Source organism: Carettochelys insculpta, chromosome 13, assembly GCF_033958435.1.
Source record: "Carettochelys insculpta isolate YL-2023 chromosome 13, ASM3395843v1, whole genome shotgun sequence".
Classification (NCBI taxonomy): Eukaryota; Metazoa; Chordata; order Testudines; family Carettochelyidae; genus Carettochelys; species Carettochelys insculpta.
In genome coordinates this window covers 18,965,035-18,990,747 of record NC_134149.1, presented here as the reverse complement: position 1 = coordinate 18,990,747, position 25,713 = coordinate 18,965,035, and the positions used below count along the sequence as shown (strand labels likewise).

The window sequence follows — 25,713 nt, the reverse complement described above, 5'->3', positions numbered from 1 at the left end:
AAGTGCTTTCATAGGTGGCTCATAGAAGGCCCCTCAGACAGCTTCCTTGCCTGCCACAGCCCCAGACTGCCCAAAACATCCGGCTGCTCCATGTGGCTCTTTGCACTTGCACATGGGAGAAGGGGAAGAGGGCCTTGTGCACAGTCCCCACCCCCCTAGCACAATCTCTCGGTTCCTGAGAGCTGAGAGATTGTGCTGGGTGTGGGGGGCAGTATGCAAAGCCTCCTCCCTCCCCCACACATGGTCCAGAGAGCCACATGGAGCAGCCAACCACTTTGAGCCCTGTGACTTCTCTGTGCCCGAGGGACCTGCAGGCCAGATTGAAAGGTTTGGTGGGACAGATCTTGCTTGCCCTTCTCTATAACCAACACATCTTCAATACTTCTGGCATAGCTTTGACCTTTTAAAGATGGCCTCCTTTTACCTGTCTTCTTTAATGCCTTGGTTGACTGATTCAGATAAGAGTTTACTGGAACCTATTTATTCTGCTAAAATACTAACTTTTTGCTTGAGTTGTGTGGTTATTGGTAGTTTGGGTGGAAATATCAACTAACTGAAAGAAACAAATGTGTTGTTTTCACAGTAAGTGTAGATTTTCCATTAAGGGAAAATGTAGCCGGAATCCAACGGCGGCAGTAATAAATATTAGTTCATTAAGCTTCAATTGAAAGTCTTTACAAACAAGCATGTTCCTGTGAACCTATTTTAGGAATTAATATTCTCGAAGCATACAGTAGTTTTTGTCAAGCAAGCTCTAAATTGTCTCTGAACTCATTTGCTTTCTCGCATCAGAGACAGTACTGAAGTGTGTAGCCCTAAATTGTCAAAACTGTCATCTTCAAATTTGCATTTCATTTCTTAAAAAGTATGATGGAATGAGACTTCCAGTGGTGCTGGGGAGGGAAATTAATTAAGTCTGTAGCAAATAAGATATTTGTGCAACTGTTTGTGGTGAAAGGACCTCCATTCTTTTCTTTTACAGTGAGATGATTGAGAGCTGCTATATTTGAATTACTTTATATTCTGCAAAGTTTTTGGAGGGCTAAGTCTTCCTCAGCCATAGCAGGTAATGTTCTTAACTAAAGCTAGCTGTTTCCTGTCACACGCATTGTAAACTGCATACCCAAAAATAATATTCCAAGGAGGTGCCTTAATGTGCTGATTAAAGCTAGTTCTGTGCTGGTGATATTGAGTCCACAGGTATCTTACTGTACTTACAGACTAGGAAAGGACATGCTTTGGGGGAAGTTACTTATTGGGGCATATATTACCCTCCTGCCCTTTAAATTTCGAAACTGGGACATTGTCAAATGTCTTGATTGACTTCATTGCCCTTTAATACTTACTCTAATTGTGTGGTTTATAATTGGGAGTGAGCATAACTCATTCATAGATAAACCTAAGCAGGTCAGCAGAATGCTTTAATTGTGTGGGTTGCAAGGCATTTGAGAATATCTGCACTGCAAAACAAAAACTCCCCACTATAGTGAATCTCAGAGCCCAGGCCAACTGAGTATGGCCTTCTGAAAGCCAGTGAGGAGGGGAAGGTCTCAGCAGGAATGCCTGCATAGCCATTTTTAACCCTGTAGTGCTAGCCCTGATGGGGAAATTTGCTGTTATTGTGGTGTGTTTTTTTTTTTATTTTGTCTTGTGTGTCAATGTACTCTTTATTAACTTGATCAAAGCCATATGTTGAATCAGTACAGAGCCAAGCAGTTGCCTTTTCATACAGTGCGCAGCTTGTTGTTATGAGAGGAAAACTGCAGTTTCTAATTTTTGGCAGCTAACCCTACTGTCCTGTGCATGCTTACAAAGTTTATTTTAATATATTTGCAGTTTGTAAATAGTTCTTAGTAAAAATATTCAACTTTTATTGAACATAGTAGATTATTTTAATGATTTGCATGGATCCTCAAATGAATGCATGTTTTATTATTTTAATAACTTAAATGACAAATTCATTTGAGGAAGCAGGATAACTTTTCTCTGAGCATGAGATGTCTGCCTTTCCTTAGGTGAGTGGCATATTCTGAGAAAGAATGGTCTGAGAAACTTAAAATGACCCTGAATTGATATTGACTTTCATAAGGTATAAAATTTGGATTTTTCTATTCTGCTTCATAAATTGTACAATTAGGTGAAAATAGTAGTTTATGTAAATAGGTCAGCATATAAATCTGAACAGTTGTGTAGTATAAATATAAATGGTTATTTCATTATATTAACGTTCTATGTTATGGTAGTATAATAACCTAAAATATGCTGGCACTGCCCTTTTTGATTGATTATGATGATTGTGCAAAGTTTCTTTTTGTACATGCCTTAAATTGAGTGCATAGAACAAACTTGAATGGTCTTTATAGATTGCTTAATCTTTTGCTAGCATGAGCTGCCATTTAAGTTTTGCAACTTAAAAATTAGTGCTTTAAAGCAATTAAAAATTAGTCATGATTAATCCACTGTTAAACAATAGAATACCATTTAAATATTTTCGGATATTTTCAAATATATTAATTTCAGTTACAACAAGGTGCACAGTGCTTCTTCACAATAAAGAGTTGTCACCAAAGTACTTGTATGAGGTGAACGGAAAGGTACTGTTTAAATAATTTTATGGTGCAAATATTTGTAATCAAAATACTGAGCACCGTATGCTTTGCATTCTTTGTTGTAATGGAAGTAATATAATTGAAAACTTAGGAAAACATCCAACATTTAATTAATTTCAATCAGTATTTTATTAACAGTGTGATTAATTCACAGCCTTATTTAAAATTCATTCTTCTATAGCTTAATTATTATGGGATTTGGGGAGGAGGGATTGATGAATGCTTTTATTACTGCAGTGCCCAAAGGCAACACTCAGGATCAGGGCCCTCATTATACGATCAAGTGGAGGGGCACACTTTTGGCTCTGCAGAGTTTATGGTCTAATAAACAAAAGAGAGGTAGGACTGTATGATTATATCCTTTCTCCCCAAACTGATCAGTGATGGGCATATGAAAGATTAGTTCTGGTCTTTGCATGTTTTTATGTGGGAGGAGGCTAATTGGTAGAAGTGGCAAAAGGAAGATGGATTTGAGACTGTAAATGAAGGAAGAGAAATATGGATGGAAGTGAAATAGGGGGATGGAGAAATGAGAGAGATGAGTAAGAGAAGGGAAGCTGTGTGGCAGAAATGCAGGAAGCAGTGTGAGTGGAGAAATAGGGTCTGAGTCAGCAGAAATTCAGTTTATATGTGCTTCTGTTGGACCACCAAAAATCAGCAGCCAGCTGACCAATTTAGACAAGTGTCAGATTCAAGCCTGCAGGTATTAAAGATGTCAGATGATAGGGAGTAGAGTGAGCAGTTCAGCAAAGTCCCCATGGAGTTGCTACTTTTCATCCTGTGAGAAACCACACACAGGGCTAACACCATGAGGTTACTTCTGAGGCTTGACCCCATAAAGCTGGAGAGGCAACTGGGGTCTAACACATGGGGAGATGGGGAGACTGGGGAAGGGCAGGCAGGCCAAAACTCAACAGCACTTTGCCCAATTCATTCTGACCAGTAATATGGAGAGTGAATAGTACTACTTCTCTCTGTGTTTACAAATGGTGGATTCCCTCAGTCAGTCGCTACATTTTGATGCATCATATTACAGATGACATAGTCGAAGTATTATTAGACTGGCAGTACAAATTGCATCAATATTGTGAGAGTACTTATAGAGGACACTAAATATGCCCATATATGACATTTTAGAAAGATGATACTCAGATTGCAGTGTTTCTCAACCTTTTTTTTTTCTTTTTTTAAATAAAGTACCGCTTTTAAAAAATAAGTATCCAGACTTATCTGGCATACCCCTAAGTGTACACATACCACCAGTTGAGAAACATGGTCCTAAAATAATCTGAAGTCTTGAAACAAGTGCCAGTTAAGGTTTCCAGATTACTGTACCCTTTTCAGGAGTCAGATTTGTTTTGCATACTACCAAGTTACACCTCACTTAAAGAATTCCTTACTTACAAAAACATGCAAAAATATCACAGAAGACTAGTTTTGAAATCTTGCTGACTTTCTATCATCTTATTATCAAATAAATGAATTGGAATAGAAATATTGTACTTTAAATTTCATTGTAAGGGATATGAAGCAGTAGAAGCAAATCATTGTGTGAATGAACTTTTAAATTGTACTGACTTTACCAGTGTTTGTTTAGCCTGTTGTAAAATCAGTCAAATATCTAGATGAATTGATCTACTCCGTGGAAGACGTCTGTACCTCCAAGGGTACGTGTACCCTGGTTGAGAAACACAGGCCTTGTGTTTTTCATATTTGATAGTGTTGGATTATGTTTTTTATTTATGAAAAACATTCTGTAGCTGTAAGTATACTTCGACCTTGAATAAAATTGTGAATATTTACAAGAGAGATCAGCCTATTAGCCAGAAATAGGTATGAAAAAAGAGAATGAGGAATCAAGGAGGTAGAAGCGTAGATGTCCTAATGCTAGGATTTCAACCAGGTTACTCTGGAAACTCAATCTTATGCTAACGGATCTGATGAATATGGTGGTCTGTGCTCTAGATGGTGACAGGAAGAAAACGTCTTCTCTCGTTCCCCACTCCACAGCTTCCTGTCTGCTACAAAGGGAAGGGTGGATTTCAATTTGATTTCACCCTAGTCTCTTCTTTCTCATCTTTGTTACTCTGTACCCGCCTTCTTATTCCCTTCTATGTGGGTGTGGGAAGCCTGCCATTGCTCATAGCTTTCTCAGGCAGCAATATGAAACTGAAATGAGTAATAGTTTCCTTGTTGCACCCAGGATTCTGAAAAGTGAAACTAAAATTGACTCAAAGTTTCAATTTTATGCTTCTGCTAAGCTCATCAGCAAAGGTGCTGGAGCAGCCTCTAAACCTGCAACGATACTGCGTTGCCTTGCATGCCATTCACAGTTGGAAAGTAATCTTTGCAACCCGGTGGGCTTCTAACTGTTTCAAAGTTTTTTATTAAAAAATAGAGAATGCTTAAGACGCTTTACCTGCCAGGCAACCCTTGCCCAGTGTTCTAGTAATTTTTCCAGCCTGTTTATTTTTTAAAAAAAAAAAAAAAAAAAAAACTTTTCCCACTTAGGTATTCAGACTTTTATTTGTGTTGAATTCTCTCCCACCTTGCATTAGTATCTTGGTAATGAAACACACAGAACATTTTAGTGAAGGTTTTTGTGGACACTGGATAACTTCAGAGATTGATAAATATAAAGCTTTCTTACTTATGGGTGTCTCGTTTGACTCCATAATTGGCTATCATCCAAAAGGATTAGTGTGACAGCTGTTGGATATGCAAAATGGTTTGATTATCAAGGAGTTTCTAGTGGTCATGTCTACGTATTTACTATAAAAACAGCTTTCCTGAGGGCAGTCTTAGCAGAGAAGCCAAGTGAGAGCTCAGTGGAATATGGAAACTGAGAAGTGCATGTTTTTTGAATTCAGTTAAACTGCTGTAAATTGAAACATTCTCCCTAACCAACAAACCTCTCTGGCTCACAGAAACTAATTCAGAAAGCACTTCCTCCAATTGTTGCATTATCACTGTATTCTGTCCCTATCTTATAGTTCCAAATGCAGCTGGAGAAGTGCTTTTTTTCCAGTTCTTATATAGTATGTATTTTGCAATAAAGAGTATTAGTATGCATAAAAATTTGAATGAAAATCTTAAGATTGCTTGTAAGGGGTCATATTAAAATAACTTATAATTAAACATCAATGGTGCACAATATCTCTGTGGAAGATGCAATGGCTATGAGACTTGGTTTGAGCAAGTGTAGTTCCAGTAGTGCTAAAAATTTTGTATTCGCTTACAAGCTCATGTAACAGCTGGCAACATCAAAATGGACTTAAATGTAGACAGGGCTAAAGTGTGGTTTTTCTCTGAAAGGTGATTATGCAAAAATATATCATTTTGGGTTTCTTTTATTTCCTGACCGTTAAGACAATAAATAGTTCAGTTTACAAGTAAAACATTTTTCCATTTGCCAGTTCTCCATACTCAACCTGGGATCTCATTGTTAAGATGTTTCTTCTGCATTCTCATTACCAACAGGTTATACAAGCCAAGTTCTGTGCTCAGTTACCTTTGTGTAACCTTGTTTTTTTCCTAAGTGGGATTGCCCAAGTGCCCTGAGTATTAACTGTAGTAAATTTAAATTAAACTATTCTGCTGATTTGTAAGGAATAGAATCCATTTAGTTGTGTTGGTTCTGGTGTGCTAACAGTGAGATGTAGTAAAAGATTCATCACCCAACTTTAAGCTTCCAGGAATGTCCCTTAATTTGTGTATGACATATAAGAACAACATTCAAAGGCATTGCCCTCTTGGGAAATCAATGCAAATTATGCAATAATATTTTTTCTTTAGCAAAAGTGAAATCACGCATTTGCAAAATTGTAAATTGTGTGATATTTTTCATGGCTAAACCAACAGTGACCTAAAATTTTTCAGTGATATGAAATAGTTGGTGCAGGGCTATTTTAAAATAATAGCTAGGGAGGGAACAAAGTCACATTTCTGGCTCCTTTTTGTCCAAGGAAAACCTGTTTTGCCAGGTAATGCAGCTGGGATTTTTACCCAATGGAGTGCGAGTGTTTTTGTGTACTCTGTTTTTCCTTGTAATACGGGAATTCCCACAAAGATAGCACAAATGGAGTCTAAGATTGCCATAAGGTTTACATCATGTGTTCATTGTCCATTAATATTCAATCAATGTTAAGCTACCTACTACCTTCATTCCATTTTCAGTGTTTCATGAAGGGCTGGTAATGTCAAGAAACTGAAGTCAAAGCTGTTTAGGGGCTGCTCACTGTGCAGAAGACAAGACAGGGTTTACTACCTGTGGTCCATGGACCCTGGGAATCTGTAAACTAAGATTTCTAAAGAGTTTCACACTTTCATTTCATATTTTTAGGGGCCTACAAGCGAAAGGGTAAAGGTTTAAATACCCTAGATAAGTGGTTTACAAGTGCTGTAGAACAGTCATATCTTAGGAAAAAAAAAAAAAAGGATGTTTTGCTGCAGATAGTGTAAAAAAGGAAATAAAGCCAGTCCATGACATTGGCCCCCCAGAATGTTATTGTCCAGAAGGACTCTCATGGTAGTCTTGAAGCTGGATATAAGCTTTGAGGAAATCATGGTATCCACAGTGTTCTGGCAGAGATGTGAAAGACTGGGGAAGGCAGGGAGAAACAGATACGTTTAGCACTTATAAATGCAGTGCTAGGTTTAGTTTTCATTTTTCTATTTTCTTGACTATTATTGGAATTCTTGAATAGTTTAAAGCTTTTAGTCTTGCCAGAAAAGCAAAGAGTAAATGCACTTGTCATCACACTGTCCTCCTTATGGAGACTGTGGGTGTGCTGGGTTCCATTTTTAGATTGTTGCATCTCCATTTTTAGGGTGGTTTGGAGCTAGAACATTTTACAGTTTTTTAAACTAGTCTTGTATTGGGATTGCATTTAAAAATTTATTGATACCAAAGCATGGCCCTGTTTAAAAATGTTTTTCTAGATATAATCAATTGCATTTTTCATTGTTTACACTTTGTGTCTAATTACACACCCACACACTCTCTGCGGGGGAGGGGAAATCAATAGAAAGACTTAGGCAGTGTAGCTCATTCAAACTGCAACTCAAATAGCAAAGCTCCTCCACCTTCTGTCGAATGAGCTATGAAAACAGATATCCATTGCACCACAGCAAATATCTCCACCTTTGTGGAGTCAGATACCTTATTCCCTGCTGTCCAGTGAAAGGAAGCCTAAACACAGCTGTCATAGGTGGGTGGTTGTTTCCCACAATCTCACCCTCAGTTTCTCTGACTAACCATTGGCTGAGTAAAGGGGAATGGGGCCAGTTAATTGACTGCTGTGTGACTTTGCCTATTTGAGCTAAGCCCATTCTGTGGAAAAGTCTCATGTGCGTTGGTTAGCTGTCCTGCTCTTCCTCCCCTGAACTGTAGACGAGACATTGCTCCACTTATGATATGGTGGGTCTAAAGATCACCTGTGTCTAGAAGTCAGTAAGGAATTGTTCCTGTTAGGCCAGAAAAAAAAAAAGCCATCAAGCTTGCCTGCAGCTTCTCCATAGCACAGTTGGGTTAGAAGCAATGGGGTTGGAGATGTCTATGATGCCGTTATGATTACTAACAGCAACAGAGGGTCCTGTGGCACCTTATGGACTAACAGAAAAGTTTTGAGCATGAGCTTTCATGAGCACAGACTCACTTCATCAGATGCTGGATTACTGACTCCCTCACAACTTGTGGGCTTATGTCCAGCATGAGAAAAGATCAGAAAGACGAGTTGTCAAAGGTGGGAGCCCCGATTGTCCAGTTGAACTTTGAGCTCCTAGTGACAGAGCTTAGAATCTGCCAGCTGAATTTCCCCCAACCCAGTCTTATAGCCTCTACCATGCCTCCTTACATTGGGGCAGTGGGAAGGGGAAGGTTTTACAAATGAACGGAGTCTATGGGGCAGACTGAGGAGTTTCAGCCTGGAGCTGGTATTTCGGTTACAGAGTTTTGCCATAAATCATACTGGAACTAATTAAATGCCTGATGTGTGCCTGCCTTGGCTTTCTGTGTAGTGCCTCTCTCAAGGTATAATGAATAGAGTTGTGGCCTCCCATTTAAACCCATCTTGTGTCCATTAGTGATCCACCTGAATGCTTTAGTCATTGTATACTGGTGTTGGAATACAGCTGCGCTTTTATTTGGCTGTAAACCCCGGAAAAGGCCGATTATAATTTTGTATGTTGTCAGTTTTTCATTTGTGCTTGTGTGCAACTTTGAAACCATATTGTTTCAGTTCTTGTTTTGCTTTTACTTCTGTGAATGGCTGTTATGGAGTTTAAGGCCATCTTTCAGTGTTCCCCCCCCACCCCCCATAAGATTTATTGAAATAGTTTGTGCAGCATTACTGAACTTAGTATAATTGTGATATTATTAAATACTGCAGTCCTTTCCATATTTTCAAAAGCTTAAAAATATACAAAAGTTAAAGTGTGGAATTCATGCTGGCACTGATGCAGTCCAGATTTCCTATGTCTCAAAATCTGAATACCCTGTTCCATAAGCTCACTTATCTTGGAGACTGCTGGGTAAAATCAAATAGTAGTAATACAGGATTGGAGAGAGCAGGAAAGCAACTTTTTCTTCAGGATGCCTAATATGGTAGTGCTGTCATATTTAGTAGAACACCACCTCGAAAAAAATAGCAGTGTAGGCATGGGAGGCACTCTTGAGTGTGTCGGGTATATAGCCTCAGATTCTGGCATGTGTCTGCTGTATTTGCTAAGGCTGTATTTGTGCTAGATGGAAGTGCAACGTAGGTACTTTGTGCCACCTACAGATGTAAAATCCCATTTAATGAGTAAAACCTAGTATTTAACAGGTTAACAATAAATGGGGGGGTTGGAGTGCCCCTGCCCGTAGCCCCACTGTGTGTAGGGGGCACTCCAGCTGGGCTGGAGCAGCACCTCCATGGCAGGGAGGCCACTCCAGCCTGGCTGGACTGCAGCAGCCTTCCCACCAAGGCCACTGCAAATGGGGGCTGCTCGGGCCCCACAGAGCTGGAGCAACCCCCTGCCTGCAGTGAGTGAAGGGCTGCTCCAGCCCCAATAGGTTAACCATAAACAATCAATTGTTAACATTTCTCGTGTTAACTCAAATGTAGACCCACCCTAAATGTGAGCAGAGTTTAGCTTTAGTGTACAGTTGTATTAGAATGAAATTCCAATATGTACTTTGGAGTGTGCACTATTTTGCTAATCTTATCATGTGAGAGGGGTTGGGAGCGAAAAATACCCTGACAAGACATCTCTAGTGAAGACAAAAAGCCTAGTTTCCACTCAAGATAAAAATCTGCAGCCAAGAATATTTCACATTATTTAAATATCCACTGAGCACACACCAAGCAGAAACAATTCTTACAACAGAACAAAACCAGATCAGTAGTCCATACATGTGTTTTCCTTTACTTTCTTAGATAAGATATTCAGAAAATTACTAATTTTTTGTTTATTCTGGAATATGACTAAATTGGGTACTTAGACTGATATGCACAAAGTAATCCCATTCATTGAAGACAGTGCATTAATATATATGGGCTTGAAAAGATTAGCTATTTATTGGTAAATTGCACAAAAGCGCATAAAATACTTACTGATAATTGAAGTTTACACAGACAAGGAGAAAAAGATGCTGCTTGAGAACTTAGCATCAAAATAAAATGATTTAGACCACAAATTCTTAATCTTTTTCTTTAAGGCCCTCCCAACATGTTATAAAAACTTCTGTCCATTTGTGCCACAAAAAACTTTTTCTGCATATAAAAGCCAGGATTAGCATTAGGGAGTAGCAAGTGGGATGACTTGAGGTCCCAGGCAGCCACAGATAGCCCCATGAAGCTAAATTGCTCAGGCGTCATCTTAGGCTATGGGTGGCAGGGATTGGGGCCCTAGGCTTCAGACTCGTGCAGCAAGTTAATGCCAGCTCTACTTAGCAGACCACCTGAAACCTGCGTATGAACTCCCAGACCCCTTGTTGAGAACTGATTTAGTTTGGAATCAGGCTTGCTACAGGTAGACTAACAAACAGTAAAAGCAGGTGTTGTGTTAAATTAAATATATATGCTGTTTAATTTATAATTTGGGCAATGTCAACAACTTGTGTGAAGTTTATATGGCTTATTTTTTTAATTAAAAAGTGCGCCATTAAATAGTTGTGTGAGTTCCCTCCTAATTTCCCCAAATGTAAAAATTTACATGAATAAAAACTATTAAAATTATTTTTAAAAAGATCAGTTGAACCTAAATATGCAAGTGTACATAATAGAATGGAAGCTTGCAAAAATTGTTTCTTTTCCTAAAACGCTATTGATTTTTAAATGTAAACATTTCATGGTGGAAGTGTGACAAGTCCTTGGCTCATTCACTCTTGCACCAATAGCTGACTGGTTAGTAAAAATATCTCACTTGAACTATTTTTTGCTTTCTGACAAAATACTTCCAGTAACATTGGACAAAAAAGAGGTCACTGGTAAATTTTAAGTGATTTTCAGCTGTAAAATTTTAACAGGAAGAGTGCTTGGGTATTAATAGTAAGTGGAACAGAAATTGTACTCCAGTGTGTCCTGGCCAAACTGTGGGAACTCTGGCACTATTGCTGTAATGTGACTGATCTCTAAGCTCTTTTAACATATATGTGAATCAATACTTGACACCACTTTTTTTTATATTCTAAGAAATCAAGTTTCAGAGCATCCCTGTGGGGTCAGATAATATTCCTTTGTACTAATAACGTAAGCATACTGGCTAAGCGGGGTGGAATTTATGGTCTCTGGCCATAAAACCAATTATTGGCACAGGCGAGGTTTCAAACCTTGATTTACTGACTCCCATGATTGTATTTCAGCTGCAAGGCTATTGTTTTGTTATTAAGTGAAGGAGTTAGAATGGGATTAAAAATTCAAGTGGATGACATTACGGTAGAGGATTCTGAAATCAACTTTCCCTCCCATCCCAATTGCTTACATGCAGAAGTAATATTAGTTAAATATTCAATGTGTTTTAGCTCTCTTTAGTGGTATTTGAGAACTGGAGATGAAGGGCACCAGTAATAAGTGATCACCCATCTGTCTAAGGACCATGGGTTTATAACTTGGTCAGTAGATAATTCTGACATCTTGTGCTTTACACTTGTGCTTTGAGTTAAGCACTGTACTGTGAGAACCTATGATGGCCACTGGTTGATTATCACTTAGCAAGTGTAGCTGTGTCTGTGGTTTCAAGGTACCTTTAAAATCACCAGAAATTAAAGTGAGTCCAGCAAACAAAGGGAAGCCATATATACAACTTCACAGGTAAAAAGCAGATGGATTTTAAGGAGAGTAAATTATCCTTTTCCTATACATTTTTTTTAGTTTAAATTGTGTGGGTTTTTTTCCTCTATACAGTTTGTTGTAAGTGGTCTTAACAACAGTCAGGGCCTCCCTCAATACATTCAGAGATTGAGGTCAGGAAGTCAGTCTGGTCTGACTACCCACATTAGATGGCCTATTGAATTTCAACCTGCAGTTCTCCCATTTAGCCTGATAGTTTGTGGTGGAACTAGAACATAGCTATTGGAATGCTCATCATAGTACAGGTTAAACCTCTCTAGCATGGCACCCTTGGGACCTGACCAGTGCCAAATGAGAGAATTTGCTGTACCATGGTAGGTCAGTATTGTCTAGCAGCATTACCAATGCTTCAGCCTTTTCCTGGGCTCTTAGAAGACATTTGGGGTAAATTACTATAGCTGAATTACAGCAAAGAACCCTGAGAGATAGAACTGATGGCTGTAAACCATTTCAATAGATCACTGGAAACTTGGCCACGCTTATAAGTGGTTGTCCAGATTATGGATGTTGCCAGATGAGTGCCAAACTAGAGATTCAATCTGTATGAATGTATTGTGAATCTTACCTATTTGTATGTACTTCTGTGAGTGACCCTCCAAAGGTCCACTAACTCCTTTGGCATACATCAGTAGTTTGTTTACAAGTTTCTCTTAGCTCTTTAAAGCAGCTGTATCAGTTAATTCTAGTAGGAATCCTCATTTGGGCTGAAAAAGATTACTCAACTATTTTGTTCTGCATTAACAAGTGAATTAGTTTCTCTGAAGTGCAGCGTACCTAAGCATTTATGAGGCAGCAGCAGCTGATTTAGCTGAATTTATTTCTCTGGGATACTGTTAGACTGGATGAAGGTCATGGAGCCATAGGCACCAGCCTGCTAACTGTAGAAAGAGAGGAATGCATGCCTTATTATAGCAGGTTTGATATAGTACTTTTGAAGTCTGGTTAACAAATGTAGTATGCAACTTTTGGCAGAATTATCTGTGAGCAGACTTCCCTGAAATGTTGAAGCCAGATTATACTTCGATTAAACAGACAGGGTCTAGAACAAAAGTGGGCAACTCTAAATAGTGTCTTGTGTATATCTTCCCTCCTACTTATGACCGCATTGTGATCAATTGCATATAGTAAAGATTAAACAAGGATGTCTGTCTATAGTGCCTTTGTACTGACATTGTACCTTCTGAGCAGTAAACTGCAATACAAATACAGCAGACTCTTATTTTTCTTTCTATTTTTCCTCCCATCTCCTCTGCAAAACCCATGGCCCATTTCTTTTGGTGCATTCTGGAACTCCCTGCTTAGGTGGTTCATCTCAAGAGCTCTGCAGGACGTGAATTACAACTCTGCAGATTTCAGAGGACTTGGGATCCAGGAATTTACATAAATTTTGCTGTCTCTCTGCCTGGAACTCCATTTGCTCCAGCTTCCTGGAGCTTGGTCTCCTTCCCACATCGAGACCCACTCTACCTGCTGCCCAGAGAGACATCACTTTTTTTTTCCCTCTGTCCCAACTTGTCAATTTTGCCATAGCCCATGCCCTCTGTACTTCCTCCATTCTTCTTTCCCACCTTTCATGCACTTCCTGTTTCTGTCTTCTTGCCTGCTGGAATCCCTTGTTTTATTGTTTTCTAACAACCTTGCCCACTTGTGGTATTCATCATCTGCCTCTCCATCACATCCCCTTACCCACCACACACACACTTTATCACTTTCTTGAGGGGGAAAGATGTGCAGAAACCTCGGGCAAGGCTGATTCCACACTCCTGGAAGGGACATGGACTGAAGCAGAAGCAGGTGGGGGAGGGAGCACTCACTGCCCAGAGCATACCACACACCAGGTGTCTCCTCCAATTCTTCAGAGCCACCCAGAGTGCACCACATGGCACTTCAGCAGCAATTTAAAGGGCCAACAGCTCCAGCAGTGGTGTCCAGGAGCCCCAGGCTCTTTTAAAGTGCCAGGCCCCGGGCAACTGCCACTTTTATACTCCCCTGTTGGCAGGCCTGTCCCACTTCCAAACACAAACTCTCCCGAGATTCAGTCTACAAATATGAGTCAAATTCTCTGTTTCCCTGATCCCTTCTCCAATCCCTGGCTCCTTGTTGAAATCAGGGAGGAAAGAACGAGTGCTTAATATAGGAGGACCAGGTGATGTCTACAGTTTGAGAAATGTTCTGTCTAGGCCATATGAACGTGGTGTTCTAGCTTAGGGCAGCAGAGAGAATTGCAAAAATTTAGATTTTGATATGCACATTATTTTGCTTCTGAGCTAGATTCAAATTTCATTAAAACTTTTTACCTGCACTGATTACCTCTTACGGTCTTAATACAATTTAAAAAGTTAATCATTTGTGGATGTTTTTGTATTTAGCTACCATAGTCCATCTTGGCTATGATCAGACCACTAAAACATTTCAAGTCAGTGTAATTTTCTGGCAGTCATGCATTGGCACAATGCTAATTTTTTTTTTTTGTATAGTTGAAGGTTTAGATCCAGATTATCATTAAGTAAAAATCGTTCGTTTATTTTCAACAATACTAGTATACGTTTTGCCCCTAAACTGACGTTATCCTGTTAAAATCAGATTATCTAATTTTTAAGAAACTGAGGATATTGTCACATGTTCAGTATAATCTGTCACATATTCCCACATGTTGAGGTGAGTTAAGACCAAGGCCCTGGTCCTATATGCGTTTGTGCTTAACTTTGTCTGTCAGAGTTGCTTCCATTTACTTCATGTGGACTGTACAGATGTATGAGAGCATGCAAGGGTCAGCACTAAAGTGACTCAGTGTTGCTTGTAGACATCAGTATTGCTTGGTCCCTTAATAAGGCTTGCTTTAAAAAAAATTGAATCTTAAATATTTCTGTCATTCTCTGAAGTTTATGAATGGTGAAACTAGTATTGAGCAGATTAGACCAACCTTACAGAAACTTACTGCTCACTTAGAGTTGGGTATTGTGGATGAGGACTGAACTAGCATAATTATTACACATGTAGAGATTAAGCTTATGTTGAGGTCAGAAGATGAGCGCTGGCTGCTGAATTAGACTATTTACAGAAATGATATTACTCTGGCTTTTCCATTGCTGATTATCATTTTGCGGAAGCTAGGCCAGTAGCCAAGAGAGGCTTGGCTACAGTGGAGAAAATGTCCTTTATACAGGCTTATATTTTAAAATTTAGATATCATCTGTCCTTTTAAACCTTTTGCCTGCCTTACAGCGAGCGGATTTTGTTGGTGCTTAGCTCACAGCTAGGAGCAAGAAGTTGCTATAGAACTAGTATCAATGGGACATTGTCCTTTGTTCTGTGAAGGTCTCTTAAGAGCCCTCCTTCTACAGCGAGAGGTCTCATGGAAGATTTCTCTCCTTCTGGGGAGAATCTAATTGAAAATAAGCAAAATGCATCACGTCAGCTAGCAAGAGATTAGTTTCTGTGGCCACAGAGTATTGTAGCTAGAGACTAGTCTGGTGTCCAGCATTTGTATCTGAATATCTTGTGTCTTTCTATAGCAGACAAACAAGAGTAGAGTAGGCTTTCAAGTACTGTGGCCAGTTCATGAGCAGCTGGTTTGTAGGCTTTGCTCAGTCTTAGGGAGGAATGCTATGGTATTGAAATACCAGTTAGACTGTTACTATTGTAACACTTGTAAGAATTCTGCAGTCACATGCACTTTCTTTTTCCCCTGAAACAGCCCGCTGTTTGTAACATGGAAGATTGGTCGAGATAAAAGATTGCGTGGATGCATAGGTACTTTTTCAGCCATGAACCTGCATTCAGGACTCAGGGAGTACACACTTACTAGGTAAGATTTGGTTTTTGTTGTTTCAACCTCTACACTTAAGTATTTTAATGAGGGAGTCAAAAAAGAATCTTTATTTTGTTTTTGTTTCTGAACTTTTTAGCCAACATTTTAATCTTTTTGACACCATGGAAATTTCTCTGCTATGTGACTACTGGTACTATGGTGTTAATAGCTTCAGGCAGTTGGATTCTTTGTCAAAAATACTACATTCCAGCAACTTACTGTAACTTAGTAATTTTTCTTCCAGTGGATAGAAAACTTTTGATCTTACTAGTTAATGTGAGGGCTGTACACCAGAAAACCAATTTTGGGGATTATCATATTCACAGGTCTAAAACAGCAGGTATTCTCACCTCTTCTCCATCGGGTGCTTCCAATCAGCTGCAGTTAGTTTAATCCTACAAATTTGCATTACATGTTACTCTTCAGATACATCCCAGCCCCTGAATGGGAAACTTCTGGACTACAGAGGTAAGTAATAATCCTTCACTTCCCTGTCATCATAATCCCCCCCGCCTTTTTTTTTTTGGACCCACACCCAAAACAATTTCACATTAGTGTTTCTTTTTCCTTTTGCATAGGGTGAAAAAATAAATACGTCCCTAGAGCTATAAATAGGCATTGTACTTTGTACCTTTGGGATTTTAGGCTCTCTAAAGAGATTGTGGGATTGCTGTAAAAATTTTTTATAATTCACTGTACCAGTTTATACCACTTAAATGGAAAATATATTCTGGTGCATGCAGACTTCTACAATGGTTACCATCCCACGCTCCTATTACTCCAGGTAGTTGGTATTTCTAGACCAAGTGAGTTTGAAGACTTGCTTTCAGTGCTGGATCACCTTCTGCTAAAACCCCACACTGCTAATATTATCTGTTGTCAGAACTATGGCTCTCTTGGTATGAATGATTAAGCTAATAACGTCTGGAGGCTACTGCAGGCTTAATGGGCAACTAGATGAAGTATCTCAACTATTCATTTGCTTGGGTGCCTCAAACTTGGAGAAAAATCTAGTTGTCATAAATCTAATTATACACTGAAACATCTCTGGCTATGCTTAAAAGACTCTGCAATCAAAAGGATCATTAAAACAACACGTGCAAAATATATTATACATTAGTAGTAGTATTTGTATAATATTGTGCCTAGAGTTCTAAAGGAGTTCAAGGACCATCATACTAGGATCTGTAGAGACAGTGGAAAAACTTCCGAAGAGCTTTAAGTCTGAAAGTATATGCTTCTGTTTAGGGTCAGGTGTTGCAGGCTTGTGCAGAAAACCTCTATCAGAGGCTAGGATGAAGTAGTCAGAATTAAGAAATGAAGTCTCATTTGAAACAATAAAACTGAAAGATAAAATATGAGAATCACTTGGAATAATGTAAATACTATAGAATTGGTAAACCTGTGGAAGTTGAGGTGAAGAGGCCAGGTTACATAATCCTGAGAGAATCCATGAAAGGGGGTTTAAAACATGCAAGTTAACTGCAGTGTTCATAGTCTCATTGTCCAGGACTTGTATGGCACCATACTCATGTGTGATTTAGAAGATACTTGGAAAATACTTACCCTTGTCTCTCAAATTCAGAAGCTGGAAAAGGTATCAAAAATATGAAAAGTGGTACCTAATGTAAGAACATCGAAATAGCTTAAATGCACCATTTAAGTGGACAACTAATATGGAAAATTATACTAAGCTATCCAGAAAGAAGTAGGAAGATGCTATAAAGCTTGAGCATGGGAAAATCCGATTACCTCAGTATTTTTGCAAATGAAGGGAAACTTATACCTCAAGAATTAGAGACAACCTATTTTGTGAAATGGACACTTTATAATACAGTGGACATAATTTATTTGAAACTCTTTACTGATTCTACTGGAATTGTCCATTGTATTTACAGGAAATCTCTCAGACTTGTGGGGTTTTCTAAAACAGCGATAGAAAGTTTATGTATGGCCACTGGGACTGAGTAAATTAAAGAATTTCTGAAATTTAAAGGCACAGATGTGCCAAATATATTGATTTGCATTGGCTAACATGAGATTGTGCTGATGAATTTCTGTTTAGCATATGTTAAGAAAGAGCAGAAACTTTGGGTGAGTTACGTGCATGTCCTAGACAAGTTTCCTTTATTGGGGGTTGGGGGGCAAAGGTGGGGAGGGAGAGGAAAAAAGAAATCAGAGAAGCAGTTCTCAGCCTTTTAAATAAGGGAACTTTCCAGAGAGAAACTTGGACAACCAGATAAGAGAGCCTTAATGGGATCTGAAAGTAAGATGTTCTAATAGGTCAAGCAGCATGTGGACTATGACACTCTTCAGGAAGATAAAAGAAAGTTCCCAGCAGCAAACAAAAATTATTGAAAATACTTTGGAGGCAAACTAATACACAGGGCAAACTGCCCGAGAATAGGACATCTGCACCCAAGACTGGTACTTGATCAAAATGTCAAAGAACAAAGTTTTAGGCTAAGTCCCTCCTGACCTTGATCAAATGTTGCCGTCATGACATCTTATTTAGCTGTTTTAGGCAAAAAAGGAAGCTCTTGCAAAAGGTGCCTTCTAGATTCATTCTAAGGCTATCTAGTAACTTTCAGATTGTGGATTGACATGGATTTTTAGAGACCTTCAGAATCCACAGCTGTTTCTGACTAAAGATGAAGGAAGCACTTTCGTCAGCTGCAAAATCTTCTTAGAACTAGAATTTCCTTTTCAAAACTTGGAATTCCAATGTACTCTTACCAGATTAAGACAATTTTTCTAGTGTCAGGTGTATGTGGTTTTGGGAAGTGAATAAAAACACCTTTGTTAATCAGTCTGTACTAGTTTTCCTTCATATTTGGCTGAGATAAAGATGTCAACATTTGGCACAGACTTCATTAGCTGTGTAGGTGGTCTCTAATTTCCTTCACTTTTCACAGTACACTGTAATTTAATTTCTTAGTAATGATAATGGATTGGGAGATCCAAAATGAGTAGTTTTCTCTCCCATCCTACCCTTCCTGAAAGCCAAGCCCAGAAATTTCTTTTTACAGTTTTGGACTGAAAAATGTAGAATGGATAGAAAAATGAGTTGGTCTGAGTGTTGAGCAATGTAAGTTGTTATTGGTACTGCTGGCATGCTCTAAACCGAATTTCTGATATGGAATGACTCATTAATTGGATGCATCTTACCAAGTTGAGAGGAAGGGATGAGAATACCCGTAGTTTAAAAAAAATTACTAATGTATTTCTAATTAAATCTATTTAGTAAAACTCACTTTTCTGTACAGATACATAAAAGGTGGGGGAAGGGAAGGATCTGGATTGCTGCAGGACTTTATGAAAGAAGGGAGGGTGAGGCTGCATGGTGGCAGTGTTCAGGAAGTCAATCTAGATGATCATGGTGGTCCCTTCTGCCCTCTGAGCCTGAATAAAAGATGTAGTGACTGACATGAGTCTAGCGAAAGGCTACTTGGGTTTTTAAAAAAAACAAACAAACCCTAGCCTTTCTTAAAAGGCCTTGTGGTATTTAATATTGTCAAATTTACGATCTCTGCCGTAGAAAAGAAGTCTTTTAGACTGATTGTATGAACTGAGTAATCCAATAAAATAAACCTACCAGATTATGAAAAATTACCTTGTGTTTTGCAGCTTCGTCAAGAAAATACACTGAACTTGGAAGCAGGTTACAACAACATTTCAGAACAGGTTGATAAACTTTTTCATGTATTATGCTCAGCAGTAAGACATAGATTTTGGCAGTGAAGACTTACAGCTGAGGTGCTCAGTAAAATAAAATTGTTTGTTAGTATTTTTACTTAGCTGTTCATTTGCTTATAATTCACTGTGTCCCACTCTGGTCATATGATAGCTGAAAGGTAGATTAAGCTAACAGAGTGCAAAATAATATCTTCTTGGTCTGTCAATAGCAGTGCTGTAAAATTATAACTACATCAGTTTCACACTGCTGGTCCTCCTCAAATTTGTAACATAAATTGCATGTGAGGAAAGGCAGAAAAAGGCAAGGGGACAGAGTAGTAAAGAAGTTGATATTGGAAGCCCACAAACCTGAAGTGGACTGGCCTGGTGGGCTGCAACCTGCATTTCCCTTTTAGGAACAAATGTGGCCTTTGTGCCTTACATCAGCAGGGCCCTGGCAGTTTACACAGTGCACTTGTTCTCTGAGTGAAAGGTCTATCTTACATTCTCTAACTACCATCTCCAGTAGTATCTGCTGGCTCTAGAATGTGGCCTTTTCAACATTCTGTGTTGTCTGTGGAAGAACAGAAATAAAGGATAAAATTGGGGCTGGGACTTTTCAGCTTAGAAAAGAGGAGAATGACAGAGGTCTATTAAAATCATGACTGATGTGGAGAAGGTGAATAAGGAAAAGTTATTTACTTGTTCCTATAACCTAAGAACTAGAGGTCACCAAATGAAATTAATAGGCAGAAGGTTTAAAACAAAAAATATGTATTTCTTCACACAGTCCATCATCAGCCAATGGAACTCCTTGCCAGATGATGTTTTGAAGACCAGGACTTTAACAAGTATCAAAGGGGAAGCCATGTTAGTCTGTATCTGCAAAAACATGGAGTCCTGTGGCACCTTATAGAGTTTGTTGTTGTTTTTTGCAGGACTTTAACAGGGCCGCCCCCTCCCCTCCCCCCCCCAAAACAAACAAAAACTAGATAAATTCATGGAGGATAGGTCCATCAATATTTATGAGCCAGATTGGGTAGAAATGGTGTCCGTAGCCTGTTTGTCAGAGGCTAGAAGTGGATGACTGGGGGAGAGATCACTTGATGATTACCTGGTCTGTTCTCCCCTCTGGGGCATCTGGTATTGGCCAATATCAGAAGACAGGATACAGGGCTAGATGGACCTTTGGTCTGACACAGTATGGTCATTCTTATGGGACTCTAGCTACAAAATACAAGGAAGTGGGAAGTGCTATCCAATTCTTCCTCTTAAAATTTTAGAAGTAGATTTGTTTAGTCAGTAGTTGGCCTGTATCACCCACTAGCTTATTTAATTGATAACAAAACCACTAATTTCTTATTTTCCCCTTCACCTGCATGAAAAATGCGAGTTCTCTTCTCCCATTCTACAGAAAGGGGACTACATATCTGAGTATGAGAGCTACATTCTCATATTACAAACACTTGGTTGGTTACTTCAGTCCCATTTCGCTGTGATCTAGTATATTTCCTAGATGCATGTTTATGTTCTGCTTCCCCCCACCCATTTGAACTTTACCACTTCTGTTTTGTTCATTTTAAGATCAATATATAGATTAACATACAACTTCCATAACATCTCTTCAGTTCCTGGATCAGAATTGTTCATATTAATACCACAGCTATTTCCAGGCTTTACCCCCTATGGCTTTATACATCTTTATTCTCTTACAGCACACCCTAAGACCCATGCTGGGTTCAGGGATTTCCCAGTACAGAACATAGCTGTATCAGTTTTTAAAACACAACTAGGATTACAAAGGTAGCTGTGCTTCCAACTTTAGCTTTCAGAGTTAAAATGTTCCATTTAGAGTCCAGTTTGTTATTCTTTAGCAGTTTGAGCCACATACGACTCACTTTTTTCTTGCACAGAGCAGTGTGCATCATCTCTGCATATTCTAGGCCTTGCCAGTTCATGGAATGGAATCGGCGTTTCCAATACGATGATTGTTTGAATAGAAGGGGGAGGAGCACTACAGCTTATTTTTGTATGATTTTTTAAATGATAATATAAACCCCCATTCCTTAAATTTGTAACTTATGCAGTTCTCAGTTTGTCCCCAAAATAGTCTATTGGGAAGCTAATTCTGAGTCCATAGAAATTTGTTTAGGCTCACAGTATATACTGTAAACCAGTTTTTCCTTTTAGGTTGGTAATGTTATTAGTTGTATAGTCTCTAAAGATCTGTTGGTGTTTTCTGCATATGTTATAAAAAGCAATGTACTTTTTTTAATCAGGTATTACATCTGTTCTTGCTTGTTCCTCCAAACTTGTTATTTTGTGCTCCTTACCTTAATTGTCTTCTGAAGTTCAACTCTTTTTCCAAGGTGAGATCTTAATATGTGAGAGGCTGCTTATTTTTGTTCAACATTTTAAATTTGTGTTTACTATCATTAAATATATGTAAGAAAATTATCATACCCTGCTAGAGTCTTGCTAGGAAATACCACTGATTTTACAGAATGATCAATGCACTAGCTAAAATAATTAAAGGAAAATGAGACCCAAGTGTTAGCATGTTGTCTTGGTTAACAAGTTGGAAGAAATTAGAAAAATTCAGTGAACACTTCCAGAGATCTTTTACTGGCAATGTAGGAAGCCATTTGGTTCCATTCAAAAACATAATTAATTGATAGTTAATTAATTAGTACTCAAGCTAAAGTGCTAAGTGAAAGAGTCAGACTAGCAGCCTTTATTTTTAAAAAATATCTAATATCTACATCTGTGTAATGGTATGGTCATGACAGGAACTATTATTCTGGAATTGAAAATATGTCTGCCTAGGCACAGACTACAAACTTAATAAGGAAAGTCCATGTGTGCTCTGTAATACATGTGTGCTGACCGGTGTGCAAGGCTGACTGAGTCTTGGTTCAAAGACATTTTAAACATGTAAATTACTGCCAAGAAATATTTCCTAGGTACAATCTTTATAAATAGGACCTCTTCAAGACAAAATTTTAGAGCTATCATATGTAGTTTGAATTAATTTTAGTTAGATTATGATGTAAATATAAACAAATAATTTTTGTTAAGTATGGAAATCTTAACTTAACTAAGCCTACAGCTATACTTACCATAGAAGATTGAACCTGGGCAGTCAATCTTCTAGGGCTCCATTTCGCGCATGTGCAAAATGGCGCATTCTGGGCTCAACGTCAACTCTGGAATTCCTCGCAAGCCTCAAGGATTAAGGAAGGTCAATGGGAGGAGCACTCCTGTCAACCTCCTGCCACGAAGACAGCTGGAAAGTCAGTTTTAGGTATGCAGTTGGTGTACCTAAAATGCATCAGATGTGGACATTCTGCATGAGTATAGGTGCAGCCTGGTCTAGTTATTGCATATGACCCAGTCTATTCAATATCTTCTTGTGGTATAACTGTGGAATAGTGTGCATGTGACCATTTCCAAAAAATTGCTTGCACCACCTCATTATATTATGCATTTTCTTAGAAGGCAGAATTAGAGAGAGCTGCTCCACATACTAGGAGTGGAAAGGATGGGACTAGCCCCTTCCAGCCACTGAGATGCTTCTCTTCAGCCCTGTTCAGTGTCTTCATGAGTGAGCCTAGCTGGGAAGGTGATGTCTGTTCCTGGGCCAGGCTCAGGTGCCAGGATTCCCAGAAACTAAGCTAGATGGGGAGCGAAATCCCCTTCCTCCCTATCCAGGCTTGCAGGGAGCTGCTGGGTAGGACTGCAGGTCAACAACTGGCAAGAGCCATTAAAAGCAGCTCCCTACTGTTCGCTGTCTGGGCTCCTGCACACTGAGGAGAGCAGCAGAATGTGCCAGGGTGTGGGGCGGGGGGGAGACAAGCACTACAAGACAAAGCACCTTTCCCCCCCACCCCAGGTAACATGGAATGGGACAAGGGGAGACAGAATGTGTGACAACCTGCAGTTACATCATGCCCTCCCACTATGAGGAGGCACCAGTTTATGGGGGGCCCTCAGAGAAGCGGGTGGAACCAGGGTCGAAAGGGACACTGAGGGGAAAGGGGCCTAGGATGGAACAGAAGGTTGAGCACCCCACCCCACCACACCCTACCGCCACCCAAGGAATCTAGATGTTGTGCCTGTGCTCCTAGGCACATGCAGAGTGGGTGGTATCAGCAGCAGTAAAGGCAACTGGGCAGGCGTGCGGGAAGCCTTAGGCTTGCTGGCAGGGCATGCCCAGAAGTGCAGCTGACACACACTGAACTCATGCATCCCCTCTCTGACCCCCATCCCGTTCTTGCACCCCCTCCTACCCAACTCTCCCTCCCTCTGTCTGCTCCTGCACTCTCCCTTGCTCCTGCAGCCCTCTCACCCAGCTCGCCCATCTCCAGTCCTCTTGCTCCTGCTTCTTTGGCCAGACACCCAACCCCTAGCCTGCTCCTGCACCCTTCCACCTGGCAAGACTGCACCCACCCTTGCTTCTCTACCCTCTATTCTAGCCACCCTACCCCCAGCCTGCTCCTGCACGCACACTTGTTCCTGCACCCTTCCCTCTGGCCACAGACCCCCAGCTCACTGCTGAACCTTCCCTGCCTCCAGACCCGCCCCCCCACCCTCAGTCCTCTCCTGCACCTTTTTTCCTGGTCAGACATTCCATTCCCAGCTCACTCCTGCACTCTCCCTCCTGGTCAGACCTCTACTCCCAGCCTACCCCAGCACCCTACCTCCCACCCAGACCCCAACCTTCACCCCCCATCTCTATCCCACTCTCTAGCAGCCTCCTTCTCTGCACACTGGACTCATTTTGGCCTCACCCCAGCATTGGAAGGGGAAGGGCTTACAAAATCTACTAACCCTAGGGCTGCAAAAGAGTTAATCTGCATGGTGAGTAGCCCTGAAGCTTGTTCCCTGCTTCCTCTCCTCCCTTCCTCCCACCATGGGGCTGGAGCACAGGGGAGTGAGGTATCTTAGTTCAGTTCCACAGGAAAGAAGGTTGTTTTTGGGGGTGGGGGAAGTGGGGAGTGGAGGAGGTTTGTATCCCATTTGTGTGGCCCTCTGACTGAAGTTTTTTGTAGATCGGTGGCCCCGACCCAAAAATTATCTGCCCCTGCTTTAGATATATGGGAGTGGAGGGGTTCCCCTCAATTAAGATGCTAGATAGAAGGTGAGGAGAATGGAATGGAACAACTAAACAGTGCCTATATAGGCTGAACGATGGTCTCTTGGTTGTTAACAGTCGATATAAGTTAAATTGTAAGACAGATTGGGCTGTGGAGATTCGGGGTAGTGGTTGTATGTTGGCAAATCCAACTCTCAGTAATAAATTGAAAGTCTTGATTTACATTTGTGGGATGTTTTATTTAACCTATACATTTCTCCTTAATTTGCCAGAGGGTGGAAAAGGATAAAGAAAGGGTTCTTTAGAAGGACACCAGAATCTACTTTTACAGTGCAGTTTTTAATTTTTGAATGGTTTTGTGAATATTTTGTTCTGCTTGAAAATTTAGAAAAAAATTATTTAAAAGTTAGATCTTTATGGTCTAAGTGTAGTCTTTTTGCTTATTTATTAATTCTGTTAATTTTGTAAATAACTAATTTTGGATGTTACTTCCCCCCACCCCATCAGATCTATTTTCAGATCAACTAAATAGTTAAAAACAGAAGAAATGTGGTCCAACTGTAATTGGTCATTTGTCTGATTTAATTACTTTAAAGAGACACCTACAGTAAATCCTTGATTTACGGAGAGGTTGCATCCTGGGCAACCTCCACGTAAATCTAATTTCATGTGGATTGTGGGGATGGGGAGTTTGGGGAGATCCCCTGGCTGGGTGGGAGCCATGTTGGGATGGAGGATCTCCTGCTCCAGCTGCTGGCAATGCAGAGCAGCCACGGCTCTTCTGCTGCCCCTGAGCTGTGGTGTGGCTTGGCCTGGGGCTGCTCGGGTGGTGGCAGCTCCAGCCACAGCATGGCTTGGCCCCGGACAGCTCCAGCCATGCCTGCCCCTCTCTGCCCCCTGGCATTATAGAGCCAGGCACCTGCAAGGCAGGAGCTGCCCCCTAAGGAGCCCCTGAGCCAGCCAGCAGTGCAGGGGTAAGCAGCGAGGTGGGGTACAACAAAGAAGGGTTCTTCTTGGAGTGGTCCCCGTGGGTGCTCCACAGTAGGTGTCGGGCTCGCCCTGGTGCCGCAGATCGGAAATCTTTAGCAGTCTCCGTCGGGTCACGCATGCGCCGATGCGCGCTGGCCCTTCGGTCACATGCGCGATCCGGTCCCCGCCAGTTCCTTCTCAACTGCCAACGGCTGCAGACGG

The 25,713-nt window shown here is 40.3% G+C and overlaps 1 protein-coding gene across 2 annotated transcripts in view; it reads left to right on the top strand.

Moving 5' to 3' along the window:
• AMMECR1 (AMMECR nuclear protein 1) overlaps positions 1–25,713 on the top strand; it is a 148,125-nt gene that overhangs the window by 72,844 nt on the left and 49,568 nt on the right. Inside the window, exon 3 of one of the 2 annotated variants that reach the window (XM_075007449.1) lies at positions 15,639–15,749. The exons of the other annotated variant lie outside the window; for it this stretch is intronic. Within the exon in view, the coding sequence (XP_074863550.1) occupies positions 15,639–15,749 (111 nt within the window). The remainder of the gene's footprint in view (positions 1–15,638; positions 15,750–25,713) is intronic. 2 annotated transcript variants of the gene reach the window in all.